Here is a 14,526-nt window from a genome sequence, read left to right on the forward strand (position 1 = left end):
CCCTCACTAAAGCATCAGCCTTCCCCATCTCCTCCCATCACCCTCCCACCTTGAGAAGACAAAAAAACCCAACCCAACCCCAACCCCACACAGCCAACTCCTGTTGTTTGTTCTTAAATCCCTTCCCTCCTGCCTCACTGGTTTGAAAGCCTGTACCCTGGAAGGGGCCTCCCAGCTTTCGCTGGCAACCCTGCTTCAGACTGACCGCCACAGATAGTGCTTGGGAGTGAAAAAAGAAAAAAAATAATGAAAAGGAAAAAAATCTCTCCATGCTGAAGTTTTCCTCATCTCCTGTGGTGCATGCTGGTGCAACAGCATCTTGGGAACGAAGAGGAAAATCTGGGGGCTTGTTTTCTCACTCATATGCTTTGAACAGCTCTCCATTGGCAGCACCAGTGCTGTATCCACTGGCAGGGTGGTGGGTGAGATGCGTCTCCCACCACTTCCCGCTCCCTTGGTGCGGGTTTTTTTGGCTTTTGGATGTGGCTTTTTTCCTCTCACCCAGATAAGGTGCCTCCAGCCCACCTTTCTGCACGTGGGATCATTATTTGGGCAGGGGAAAAAAAAAAAACAAACCCAGAGAGAAAAAGTAGCAAAATTTCTGGCTAAGGGGGGACCCTGGGTCTCTTCGCACACGTTGAGCCTGAGATCACTTCTCCCCTCCCGGGGGAGGGCTGAGGGGGGTGTCCCCTCCTTTCCTCCCCCCTAGGTGGTGGAAATGGAGGATGGAGGTGAGGTGGGCAGTCAGATATCACACCCTGAGCTACACCAAGAAAAAACACGGGCACGTTTCAACTTAGAAAGAAAAATAAAAAACTCCAAACCATTAAAATAAAGAAGGGAAAAGAAACTAAGTGTCGGACTGCCAAGAAGAGGAATGAGAGAGGCAGCGAGTGGGGCTGCAGGGAAGGCTGATGGGCAAAGCTAAGAGCAGCCCAGGACAGGGCAGGTGCTGCCGGTGCTGCCCCAAAGCCACGGGGGCGGGAAGGGGATGCGGAGGGGACGCATACCCACGGGGCGTTGGGTCCTCTCCGCATCCCCTCCCCGCCAGCATCCTGGGCAGAGCCCGGGAGGGCGGAGGGAAGGGAGGGCGATGCTCCGCTCGGGGTTTATTAGATTGGACATAATCATCTTTAAATAAGGCAGCCCCCCCCCCCTCCACACCCCTCCTTGGGGGGGGAGCGGAGCGCCTCGGGGCTTTCTAGATAAGGGCGTCAAACGCATCTCCCGCTCCCGCAGGCAGAGCCGGGCAGCGCAGAGCCGCGCAGGGGCTGCCGTGCCCCGGGAACCCTGGCTGCAGGCAGAAGGGGGGTCCCAGCCGCGGTGCTCTCTCCCTCCTTCCTCCTCCTCCTCCTCTTCCTCCTCCTCCCTCAGGAACAGAGGGGAGGAGAGCGGTGCAGGGGAAAAGTTGGGGGCAGCGGCTGCGGCGGGGGCCGGGGGAGGATGCCCCGGCGCTGCCGCCCGCCGCCCCCCTGAGCGCGCCCCCCTCCCCCGGGGCCGCCCCCCCCCTCCTTCGTTCTCAAGGAGGATGCTGCGCGGCGGGGCCCCCCTGGCCGCGCTGCTGCTGCTGGCGGCGCTTAGCCTGGCCCGCGGGGACCCCCGGCCCCCGGCCCCCCCGCCGGTCCCCGATTGCGGGATGGAGACCCCGAGCCGCCGCGCCGCCCCCCCGCATCACCCCTACGGGCTGTACCCGCAGGGTCCCGGCGCGCACGGGGTGCTCGGCGCTGCAGCCCCGCCGGGTTCCGGGCGACCGCGGGGCCGGAGACCGCGGGGAGCCGGGGGAGGCGGAGAGGGACCGCGGGGCGAGGAGGACGGCCAGGTCCGGAGGGAGAGGCTGCGGGACCGGGAGCCGCAGGTGCCGAGCCCCCCCCGGCAGCGGCCGCTGCCCGCCCTGTACTTCTCCGGCGGCCGGGAGCAGCTGGCGGCGCGGCCGGAGGCGCTGCCCGACATCCCGCGGGAGCAGTTCACCCTGGAGGTGTGGGTGAAGGCGGAGGGCGGACAGAGCAACCCGGCCATCATCGCAGGTAAACCCCGTCCCGCCGGCGGGCAGGCAGGGAGGGATGGGGACCCGACCCCGCAGAAATCCCCGGGGTGGGGGGGGCTCGCCTGCCTTCTCCGCCGTGGCAGGTGACTCCCCGCGCCCCAACCCGCCTCGTCAGCACCCCAGGCGTCAAATATTCCTCCTTCCCTTGAGAGCAAACCCTAAAATATCTCCTCCCCTCTCTTTGCCTTCCAGCCCCCCCGACCCGTCCTTCCAGCCCGGCCTCCCCCGGCTCCTCTCTAGTTTCTCCCCTCCTCCCGCTGGGAGCTGGAAGGTCCCTTTGCGGGACACGGTTCCCCCGACCTCCCCTAACCCCTCATTCCTCGTTCCCCGGGGCTGCGGGATCTCCGGGGGTTTTCCGGGCCTCCCCGCCGGGTTAAACGGCCGCGGGTCCCCGCCCGCCCCGGCCGGGGTCCCGGCGGGTCCCCGGGGCCGGCGGCCGCACGGTGGCAGCCGCGCCGCACGCACGGCCCCGGCTCCCGCATCCCCCGCGGGCTCCCGGCCCCGAGGGCTCTGCAGCGCGGCTCCCCGGGACAGAGCGCGGCCCCGGATGTTTTTTCTACTGGGATTTACCCCTTCGCCCCACCAAGCTAAGAAATAGGCAGGTGGTGGAAAGCCTGGGGAGATAGAGGGGACTGGCACGTGGGGGGTACGGAGCGGGGCAGATGTCACCTCCCGCGGCGGTGCTTCACGCGGCCATGCCGGGACGGGCGTTCGTGGCAGGGTACAAGCACGGCAGGGCAGCGCAGTGAGTGGCAGCATCAAGATGTACTGCTCCCATGGGATCCCTCTCAGGAGACCGCGGGGGCTGCTGTGTTTCTGTGCTGACCGGCTAGGGAAACCCCTCTCTCTATCCTAACTCTCCCTCCACTTGCCATCGCTTCACTGACTCCTCCATCTGCTTCGCTCTCCCACCTGGCCCCTTTCATGAATTTATCTCCCCGGCTCGTCGGTGTTATAGCCACCTCTTTGCTGCAAAAGGGGTAGGAGGGTCAGGATAGAGGCTGGGTGGCAGAGAGGAAAAGCAGCCGTGTACAGGGGTACTACCTGGCGTTCACTTCGCTGCCCACCTTCCCACCACAGAGGGGTCCCTGCTGCCTCCCCTCCGGCAGGCAGCGGCTCGGGATGCACGGAGCACACTTCCCAGACATTGCATCGGCAGCACAGCTGTTTGCATCTGGAGGTCTGGCCTGCAGGTGTTGGGTTTTACTTTTCCCAGCTAGCCAGCAGGGTTTTTTTTTTTCTTTCTTTTTTCTTTCTTTCTTTTTTCCCTTGCAGAGGGTGGGACGGTTGTTAGTGCTGAAAGCACCGCCCGTGAGCACTGGCACTCACTCGGGTAATATCCCCTGGACTCTGTGCTCCAGGGTTTGAGTCAGCCCTAGGCACCTCCGGCTGTCTGAGTCACTGTCCTCTTCCCACTCTCTCCCTGCAGCTGGGACTGCGGGGCCGTGTGCGGGCGGCAAAGGGGGGACAGGCTGGTGTTTCATGCGAGCAGGTGATTCAGGGAGCTGCCAGCCCTTTGGCAGGTGCCAAGTCTGCCTCCAGTCTGCTGCTCCTGCCCTGTCAGTAGAGAGGGGACCAAGCTGTGAGGTGGTCCAAAGCTGTGGAGGAGCTGGAGATGCTCCAGGTGTCCGTGTGCAAGGGAAGGAGGGAGGAAAGCTGGGCTGAGCATCTCCTAGCGTCACTGCCTGGGAAATAAGGCCAGGCTGAGCTCTGTCTGGGCAAAGCAAGCTGTCCTGTTGACTGGTGTGACTGGATTGAAGGCTAAGCTGCTGAGGCTTTCTTCCCATAGATGTCACATTTTGCCTTAGGGCCATCCTGGATGGGGCTGTTTGTCCCTCTTAGCCCTTCTTGCATGGGGGGATTTCTGCTGGTGTATAATCTCAGTGCCCTGCTACAGCCACTGCTGGGGAAGGGGAGTGGCCTTTCTCATTTTGGGCAGCAGATAAGAGTCCTTTCATGCAATGTCATTTATTTTTCTGCCTTTTTTGTATCCCCTCCATCCATGCCTGCTCTGCTTCTGGTAAACCCCAAGGGGATTTCCCCTGGTGCCAGGCTGGGATTTGTTTTTACTCAGATCAAAGGTGGTTTTGTTGCGTCAGAAGATCCCTCACCAGAGCCAGTCCCAAACTTCTGCTGTGTCTAAGACCAGGTGTCCTCCTCAGGTCCCCAGGCTGCTCACCACTGCATGCCCCAAGGGTGACCACCCTCTCAGGCTGGCTGCTGTCATGGCACAGCTGGATGCTCCTGGCCTGTTTCAGGAGCTTTAGCAGCTAATTCCCCCCGGTACCTGAATCTCAAAGTGTGACTGAACTATTCCTTGAGCTGCAAAGCTCCTGGCCCCAGCGGGAGAAGATGCTGCTTTGAGAGTGGTCCTTACAAAGTGGCACACTTAATCTCTTTTGAGGCTTTTTCTCCATTAGACACCTTTCCTGGCAGACACTTTCTCTTCATGTTTTTTTTGCACTGTTGACAACCACTCTTGTTTAAAACTCCAAAGTTACCACCCTAAGCACTGATGAACACCACAAAACCGGTTACATTTCCCCTTTTCCACCTGATGGATTAGAGGCAGAGTTGCCCTTATTGCTGACGTGATTGGCTTGTACCTCCTCTGCAAACGGCTGTTTCCCTTTCTGATGGGTCACCCCAGGACAAAATACCAAGTTCTCTGGCAAATCCAAGGGGCTTCCAGGGTTCATCAACTTGTCCCCTGGTGATTTCTTGTGGGAGCCCTCTGGATATGTTAGGACCTGGTGATGGATGGCTCTGCTTCACCATTCTGTAGTGGCTCCTGGCAGCGGGACGTGCTGCTCTGCCTGCACGCTCTGTGGCTGCAGTGGAGATGGCATCCCATGCCAGATCTAGAAAGCACCAGCTGCTGCCTTAGTCGGTTTCCAGCCCCTGTTGTAGACCTGATCTTAGCCTTACTTACATCCTCTGATGAAGCCTCCAGATGTGGTTTTAGGCTCACTTAATGTTCTTTTGGCCAGTTTTGAAATTGTTAGGCACTTCCAGGCTTGGCTCCAGCATGGGTTTGTAAGGTCGCTGGCTCACACTCACCCCAGGAGGTTGTTCCACCCCGGATGCTGTTTGCCCTGGTTTTGCCTTAGTGTTTAATCAAATTTGGAGTGCTCTAAATTGTTACAAGGTGAAATGCATGAATTTTCCGAAGAGAGGAGGTACCAAGCCATGTCTCCTTGACCCTGGTGAGGACCAAATACTAGAAGATGGCTTTGAAGTGTGCAGGTCTAAGCACCTTTCAGCCAGCACCCAGCCCAAAAGCACTCTCCAGCTTTGCCTTCTCATGCCTGCAAGGCTCCTTTGCCTGCCTCCTGCTTTTTGGCTTCTCCGTCTCAACTTCCCCTTGTCTTTATGCTTCCCTTTCACAATCCACCAGAAAACAAGAGTTGGCCAAAGTCCATCCGCCCACAAAGGCTTTGTGCGTGACTGCCTTTGTAGTGAGCAGTGGCAGGGATCCGTGCCTGAGGTGGTTATGACCGTGGGACAGCCGAGGCCACAACCCATCTCATCCTCAGTGAAAGGGATGGATGGAGGGAGGAGTGCAGCTTCCTGGGGTGCAGCAGGGCTTGACCGTGACCTTTGCAGGCCGTGCAGACAGCATGTTTACAATGGCTGGAAGGGGAGATGTGGGGTCATGGTAACCTGGCTTCAGTCATATCCCCTGGATAAAATCCAGTAGGTCCTGCTCCTCCTGGAGCTCCTGCTCCTTTACACCTCTGCCTCTCTCCACTGGCCTTTTTGCTATCCCAGTGGCAGGTACAGTTTCACCACAGTGTCATGCTGAGCATCCCCATGGACAAGTGAGGCAGTGGGACAAGGCAGCAGTGCCTTGTTTGGGCTCATGATGCCTTGACACCATGGAGATGGGCAGGTGGTGCGTGTGATGGAAGCAGCACTGTGAGGGGCAGGAGAACCTGTACCGTTGCTGTGTCCCCAGGAGACATGGAGAAAAGTGGGCTGGAGCATAAGAAATATTGCAGCAGGCGCATAAAAAAGGCCTCTAGGCAGGGTAGCAGGTTTTGGCAGCATTGGGGCACCATTGCATCTGGAAGAAATTTGCTAGGGTGGAGAGCAGGAGAGTCGGTGCTCCCAGATGATGACACTTGTAGGGCTCAAAATGTGCCCTCAGGCTCGCTCACTGCAGCTGGTGACCCTGTGAACATCCCAGCTGCGGTGATCTAGGAGCCCAGAACCATTTATTTCAAGCAGCGGGTCCATTTCCCCTTGCCAGTATTTAAGTGCCTTAGCACTGATTCCCAAGGGCATTCAGTGCCTGCAGGCCTCTGGATCGTGACCATGGGCACTCAGCAGCCTGAGTTTTGGGGGAAGTCAGCACAGCTCCAGATCTTCCCCAGCCTAAAACATAGGTTTGCAACACGCTTGGGTGCACAGGGAAAGGCTGAGCCCAAAGCTATTTCTGGGAACGGATTAATGCTTGGGAGAGCTTTGAGGACTAAGGTGTGCACCCACCTGGTTGGAGGCAGCACATCCCTCCATCTTCCCCCTCTGACCCGTGCCTGTCCACACTGGATGCATGACTAGGAGGAAAACTGGAGCATAAAGGCAAGCTGTAAATCTGCCTGGAAGCTGTTGGGGAAGCAATCCCTGGAGGAGGCTGTTTTGCTTTGGGTTGCTGTGCTCTAGTCTTAAAAGCTTTGGCCCGCAGATAAAAAGCTTAGCCTCTAATCCTATCCTGCAGGAGTGCTCCTATGAGAGCATCTCAGAAACACCTCCCTCTGGCCTTTCCTCCTGTCTATGCTCTTCCTCCCCTCTCCATCCCACCTCTCTGGCTCTGCCATTCCTCCTGGCTACTCTACCTGCTCGTCCAAATTATTTTGGGTGGTGGCTGGGGTGTCACCCCGGTGCAGCACCCGTTACCCAGCCTCTGGCTACCTTCATTTACCCATGGCAGTGGCAGAGGGAGCCTCCCCACAGCCCTGTCAAGAGCTGTCCCACTGCTGAGGACCTGGCTCATACTCCAGGGAGCAGTGGCAATGCTCTCCAATCCTCACCAGCTCTCCTCTCTCTCCATCCTTGTCCCTGTCCCTGCTGCAGGTGTCTTCGACAACTGCTCGCACACGGCCAGCGATAAGGGTTGGGCACTGGGCATCCGCGCCCTGCAACTCGGTGGCAAGAAGGATGCCCGCTTCTTCTTCTCCCTCCGCACGGACCGGGCGGCCACTGCCACCGAAGTGACCGCCTACCACCGCTACCACCCTGAGGCATGGACACACCTGGCCGCCAGCTATGATGGGCAGTGGATGGCCCTCTATGTGGATGGGGCACGAGTGGGCCGCGCCAGTGGGCAGGGGGGACCCCTGCACAGCGCCTTCATGGCCTCCTGCCGCACGCTGCTGCTGGGGGGAGATGCCTGGGGGACCACACACACTTTCCGAGGACATTTGGCCGGGCTGGCCCTGTGGCGGGAAGCCCTGTCCCAACCCCATCTTCAGCGTCCCTTTCTAGAGGGTCCAGCCAGGGGTGCAGCAGGGCTAGCTCTGGCTTCTGGCTTCACTACCCCAGAGGAGCACTGGGTGACTTTTAGGGAGGGTTCCTTCCCCCGGCAGCGGGTGCTGTCATCCCCACCATCCCCTGTCCTGCGGCCACTAGGCCCCCCTGCCTGCGGGCAGACCGCCTGCGATAACGTGGAGCTGGTCTCCCACTACAACCAGCACTGGCCACTGCGGAGTGGGAAGGCAGTGCGGTACCGGGTGGTGAACCTGGCAGAGGACAGCGGTGGGCGACCAACAGTCAGCTGGGAGCAGGTTTGGAGGCAGCACCGGGCACTGAGTGAAGCTTTCCGACCTTACAACATCTCCTGGCAGCTCAGCTTGCTGGAGGTACGCAACTCCTCACTGCGCCGCCGCGCTGTCCTCCTGGGCTGTGAGCCCAGCAAGGTGGGCAATGAGCGCTGTGACCCCGAGTGTGAGCATCCCCTGACCGGCTACGACGGCGGGGACTGCCGCCGGCCCGGCCGCTGCTTCTCCTGGAAGCGCCGCGATGGCATCTGCCACATGGAGTGCAACAACATGTTGGATGATTTTGATGATGGTGACTGCTGTGACCCACGGGCCACGGATGTGGCCAGGACCTGCTTTGACCCTGACTCGCCCCAGCGGTAGGTGTGGGACTTATGGGGAGGGGTGGCATGTCAAGGGATGGGATGTACCCTCTCCCTGACACCCACTCTGTGCCTGGATGTTGCCTCTGACTGGCCATTTTCCTGCATGGGAAGGTGCACAGGTGTTTTCCTGTGGGATGGGGTGCGGTGCCATTAAGAGCAAGTAAATCCCATGGCACAGGATGGTACCCACCTGTGATGCCCTGCCATTAACTGTTTTCCCCCAAAAAATGAGCAGGGGTTGATGGGGAACTCCCTTCATGGGGATTCCCAGCGCAGAGCTGCTGGTCTCTGGTGACGTGCCAGCAGGACCGCAGGCATGCCGGGGAGTGCAGAGCCGCCCCGTGAAAAGGGTGAGGAGTTCTCTGACCTCACTGCATGGGATGCAGTGGGAGGATTGCTGCCCCTTCCCCACCTTCCCTGGAAGTGTCTAAAAGCCAGATTTCTTAATTTGTATGCCTTTGCCTGAGTGCTGGGTGGGGAGAAGGAGGTGTGAGTGGCAGGATTTGGAAAAGTGTGGGTTGGCATGCGTGAGCCCCCCTGAATCTTGCCCTGCAGAGTGATGCCTGTGAGGAGATGTCCTTGGCTGTGCACAGACAGGGACTGATCAAACCCTGGGCCTCGAAGCCAAATGGTGGTTGGGGAGCAAACCCCCCTCTTCAGGCAGAGGCTGCTCAGTGCTGGAGGAGCATGCATACCTTTATTGACATGCTGCAGGTGCAAAATGCCCTGCAAAACCCACATTGCTCCGTGGAGTATCAATGCACCGTGTTAGAGGACTCCTGCTCTCCCCAGGGCCCTTTGGAGGCAGCAGCTGGGTGAGATGGAGAGGGAGACCCCCCTCGCATATTGGGGGTCCCCTGGGCAGCAGGACCAGTATCCTTGGTGCGGTCAGCAACCTGTGCACATCTGCCCTCCTCCCTGCAGTCTCTGAAGTGCCAGCAGCCCTGCTGATGGCTTCCAGCGCTCAGGGCTCTGCCAAATGTGCTTTCTGACTGGAGATGGGGAAGGGAAAAAAAAGTCATGGCTATTCTTTTTTTTTTTTTTTAAGCTGTTTCTGTCTCGGTGTCAGAGAAAATTGCTTATTGCCTGCTGCTGACTCCCGGTGACAGGCAGATGTGCCCACTGGAGCAGGAGTGGTACAATGCAGATAGAAACATCTGGAGAAGAAAGCTGCAAGGGAGGGTTTTAGGGACACGTTACTCCTTTGATCTTCTTCTTTCTCCAACAGTTTTTTTTCCCCTGGGCTGTGGGAGCAGGCAGGCTGTGGCCATAAATCCTTTTCTTCCAAGCCTGCTTTCCTCTGCTGCTTCCCAGGTGGGACACACAGGGAGGAGGGAAGCAGGCGTCTCTGCTTGGGTGGTGGCAGCAGGAGAGGAGCAGTGCTTCCCTTCCTCCCTTCCTGAGCCTTTCTTGCATACCCTTCAGTCATCTGAGAAAACACTGGAGGAGGATGGGCAGCCTTCCTTCCAATGCATCCCTCCAGCCATGGAGCTGGCATACCCTGCCTCTGCCTAAGCACCCTGCCAGAAGATGTTTTCCCATCCCTGGAAATCTCTTTGGTGACAGCCACCATCACGACCCTGTGCCTGCCTGTCCCCTTGTTTCCCACCCCAGTGAGCGAGCATGGGCAATGCTTTCCTGAGCATGCGGGAGAAGAGTGGCTCTCCTGCCTGCAGGATGCCTCTCCTGCCTGCACAATGGCTTTCTGCTTATGGTGGCCATGAGCATCCAATGCCACTCAGCCTTTGTGCCAGCAGGGCAAAGGCTCGTTCCTTGCCCTCTGTGTGCAGTTAAAGAAATGTTTTCATCCTCAGACAAGAAGGGCTCCACCTTAAATTAAAAAAGGCCAAATTTTTGCTGGTATGAATCAGGGCTTCCATTTGTCAGGATTTTCCCCTGAAAGTTCGGAAAGAAAAAAAACCAAAACAAAACAAAACAAAAACCTTGCTTCTGTGGGAAAGGAATGGGAAAATGGGAACACTAGGGAAATAACAAATCTTTTGCAATTTTCTTTCCGCAGACCTCATTGGCCTGCGCAGAAGACAAGATTGATTGTTTGTAGGCTAAGCTCTGAAAAATGAAATCCGGTGTGCCCGGCATTTGGGAAATGTGAGTTGAATTCTGCTGCTGCTGCTAAGCTCTTCTGAGCTGCTGTTCACCCACTTCTTCAGAGATGCTGGTGGACATCCACCCTCCCTGGGTTCATCCCTACTGAGGGTACCCTGGCTCCTGGGGAGGAATATATATATTTGTAGGAAAACCACTAGGAAATTGGTAGTATGGGTTTGGGAAAAGCCAAGGCGAGCTTGAGCTTGCCCAATGGCATGGCTAGGTTGGTGTTTTTCCCCCAAAGTCAGTGGATGAATCCCAAGATACATGAGCAGGCAACCTTAGCCCAAGGGGTTTTGTTCAGGCAGAGCTCCCACTGACCGAGTACCTCTGGGTTTGCTCATAAGGTATTATACTTAAATGAACATTTATGAGGAGTGGGGCAGCTGGGGAAACTACAGAAGGATTTTAAGGGTGGAAGCCAAAACGGGAGAAGTAGTGTGAAATAAAATTTAACAAACTGCAGAAAGGCAGCACAATAGGAGCCAGGTGTTTCGATGTGAACAACAGCTCTTGGTCTGTAACTGGAGGAGAGCAAGCGAGTGAGCTGGCTGCTGCTCTGCCGAGATGCCTGTGCTTTTTCATACCTGCTGGAGAACCACGTGCCAGAGCCCAGGAGGGAGCTGTGGCTTTGGGAGAGCTGGGGGAGAGGGAAACCCTGTTGAAGGCAGTGTTCCCCAAGTCTTTCAGATGAAGGTGGTAAGACAAAAATCTTGGGTTCTTTATTCATGAAGTAAATCAGCTCTGCTGTATTTCATTTCAAGGCTCTCACAAAGAGTCGTTTGGATGTGAATGTTTCTTAGTATGGCCAAAAATAACCCAAATGAGAAAGTCAGAGTGAGACACTGGGCAATCTCTTACTAGCATTGTAGACAGATTCAGTCTACATGACGAAGGGTCTCGATACTTTGTCTTGCCTTGCATGACCTTAAGCACTCATGCAAAAGCTTTTACCATCTCAGCACATCCCTCATTTAAAATCTCCTTCCCTCAGGCTACAGTTTTGAGAAAGGCAAATCAGAGGGCGATGCCTTAGGAGCAGCAGTAGCTCTAGTGCTTCTTAGCTGGTGGACATCTCAGTATACTTCCAGGGCCACACTTGGTGCTAGCATATACCCCCGCCCATGCTTAATGGGAGGGAAATGTGGTTTGGAAAGAGGATTCTAAAGCTCTTGTGGGGATGGACCCCACTGTAGCTGAAGTAGGAGCTGCCCCCAGCTCTGGGGTAGGGGGTGATGCTGAAATGATGGCAGCATTGCTATGCTCATTGCCAGGCCATCAAGCCGTCTTGCTGAGCACTTCCTGCACATCCTCTAGTAGCATGGGGGACAAGACAAGTCCCACTGTGCTCTGAGCCAGCTGGGTCACCACCCACATGTAAAACCCATTGGTGGGACTGTGTGCTTGTGGCTGGAGGGAGACTTGAGTGAGAGCTCAGGTGAACAGCTGAGCGTAGATATCCCTGCAAGGCAGCAAAACAGGAGCCATAGGAAGCAAGTCAAGGATTCTCATTCACCCTGACCCACTATATGAAGAACAGGGGAACAGGCAAGGGCAGGAAAGCTATATGCTCTCATCCTCCACCCACTCTCATCCTGATTGAAGGCTTTTTCCAGGAGCTGCTGGCAGTACAATGCCAGGGTCTAGAGTAAAATTTGCCTTGATTTGCTGCAGACACACATCTTGCAGTGCCTGAGAGCAGTTTTAATTGGTGCTCTTGGAAGGAAAGCAGCAACAGCTCATTAACAGCAATTAACACTCAGCAAGGGTCCCCCTCAGGCAGTTAGTCAATGAGAGTCTGGTGTGTGACACAGTTAATGTGAAAAGAAAAACTGGAGGGGAGTCTGCAGAGCAAAGCGGATAAGGGCAGAGCTGCTGGACCTTTCCTCTCACTACCCAAAGTAATGGCCAAAATAACCAAAGTGACAAAAGGACGTGAAAAATGGTGATGCCTCTCCAGCCAGCCTCTTGGTGGCCTCCACTGGGATGACCACAGCTGTGATATTAAAGTGTGTCTGATTAACAGGACACTTGATGGACTTCAAAGCAAACTTAGCTACCCTCCCATTCTAAGGGAAGGACGGTTAATTGAGTTAAGGCTGCTTGGAAACCTCCTGCTGTTTAAGGGGTGTCTTCAAAAGCTGATCCGTATTAACGTCATTGAATGTCTCTTGTGGACAACCCTTGAGAATGAACGAATCACTCTGAGCTATTCTTTGGCACTTAAGCAGCCCATTGTCAGGGGATGTTGAGCTGAATGTGGTTGAACTGACAGCATAAAAGGTGTAAAACTGAGAGAAGGGGAGGCAAGGATGGTGTCTTGGGGCAACAGCTGACCCACCCAGACCTTAGCCCCAACCAGATGGTAAGACCATGTTCAAATTAGCTGCTCACTTTCCATCTGCTTTCCCTTGCTACAGGAAACCTTAGCAGATCCTTCTCACTCTCTGAGAAGGTAGGCATGTGCACTGTTATTTCAAATTGATAAGCCTTGGGAAAAACCAATGCTGTTGCAGGGCATAGATTCAACTGGAAATGATAGGTGTCTGCAGACACCTTCATTTGCTGCTTGTGGTGGTTGGTAACTTGAAGGATGATGGAGACAACAATTCAATGCAAGCTATTGAACTCACTGCCTGTGAAGTGTAGAGTAGGAGGGACCATTTGCTTGGCTGATGCTCCTGTGAGGAAAGCATGGTTAGGAGGCACCCCTGCTCAGGACCTGAGCTCTGGCTGTTTTTTAGCTCCCTCTGGCACCTCTTTGAGTCCTACTGGCCCATACTCAAATTTTGACCTGATGTTTCCAAAGGGCCAAGCCTCAAGCGCTGGACTCAGGGCTTGTAAGTGTGGTTGTGAGGAGATGGGTGCTTTGGAGACACCAAAGCTTGCAGTAATGGGTTCACTGACTTTTTAGCTTGTTCAGTAATAAACAGGGCTTTTTGCTGGAGCCTGACAATTTCTTGGTGGATGCTTTAAAGTTTCATGAGAGTGGTTGGATTTGAGCTCATCGTAACCTTATTTGTTCCTTGTAGGAAAGCCCACTCTCTTTGAGCTTTCCCATTGATTACTGATTTCAAAAATTCTCAAAGAGAGAAGGGATTGTCCTTGGTAAAGCCCATTATATCAGGCAGGCAAGATATCTACCAAGCTGCTTGCTCATGACGGGGCTTGGAGAATGTGCCTCTGGGTGACTCAGCTTACCCAGAGCCCTAGCTTGGGAGTAAAGACCCCAAATCTGCTTTTGACCTTCTCAAAGTACACTGGAGAGATTATAATCTCTCCCAGCATGGACTGATAAATAAAAGGAAAATATAGCAGTGGGCGGTAACCTCAGATGATGATAGGTCTACAAGGAGAAGGTCAGGAGTGGTAGAGGGGGTGGAAGCACATGTGGCAAGACCAGGGTCTGACACAGCCACTCCAATGTGGCATCAGGCCAGTGGGACTGTGGAAGTGACTCCTTTCCAGGGAGGAGATGGCAGCAAGGTGCAGATGTCCAAGGGACCATGCAAGGTATTGGGGACCCTGGTAAAGAGCAGAGGTCTCCATATCAGAGTGGCTTTTGGAGGGACCAGAGCTTTGTTGTCTTACCCCAAGGGGCAGAGAAGCAGGGCTGGAAGAGGAGCATGAGGGTATAGAGGTGTCCAGGTCCAAGGGCTGGTTCCCAGCCTCTGGCTTTGGCACTAGCTAAAGCAGCTTGCTTTGTATAGCAAGCTGCAGCATACTGCTGATGCGCTCAAATCTTCCATGTGTTTTGGGGTGCTAAAAGTAGGAAATAAAATCTTCAGTAATGCACACTTTTTTTTTCCTTTTTTCCTTCCCAAGGTAGAAGGCTTGGGGGTTAATTTCCAATAAGCCTCTATTAGAGGATGTCTCACTCACTCCTGCAAGCCTTCCTTCAAGCATGGAGCTGCCAGACAGCATGTTCCTCGAGGAAACTGCTAGGTCCCCCCAGGGGTGACCACGTCTCCATGGGAGAGGGAGAACACGACCTGTGTGTGAATGAGGGGAGAGGACCCCTGCCCAGTGGCTGCAGGCAGCCTGTGTGCTTTCGGGGAAAACAGCTGTCCCAGATGTGAGCTATTGTTCTAGCAAACACCAGTGTCCTGGGGGCTCACTTAAGGGGGGCTGATTGTATCGGGATGGCAATTGTGAAGGAACAGCATGTGTCTGATGGCTAGGGGTATGTGTGTCACTCTTTGTCCTGATGCTCAGCCCTCCCCAGAGC

At 55.5% G+C, this 14,526-nt stretch overlaps 1 protein-coding gene across 1 annotated transcript in view; it reads left to right on the forward strand.

The window, feature by feature from the left end:
• The first annotated feature begins 1,528 nt into the window (after positions 1–1,528).
• Positions 1,529–14,526, forward strand: part of PAPPA2 (pappalysin 2) — a 95,341-nt gene continuing 82,343 nt past the window's right edge. The window contains exons 1-2 of the mRNA XM_075096847.1: positions 1,529–2,024; positions 7,121–8,183. Of these exons, the coding sequence (XP_074952948.1) occupies positions 1,529–2,024; positions 7,121–8,183 (1,559 nt within the window). The remainder of the gene's footprint in view (positions 2,025–7,120; positions 8,184–14,526) is intronic.

This window comes from Phalacrocorax aristotelis, chromosome 6 (genome assembly GCF_949628215.1).
Source record: "Phalacrocorax aristotelis chromosome 6, bGulAri2.1, whole genome shotgun sequence".
Taxonomy (NCBI): Eukaryota; Metazoa; Chordata; class Aves; order Suliformes; family Phalacrocoracidae; genus Phalacrocorax; species Phalacrocorax aristotelis.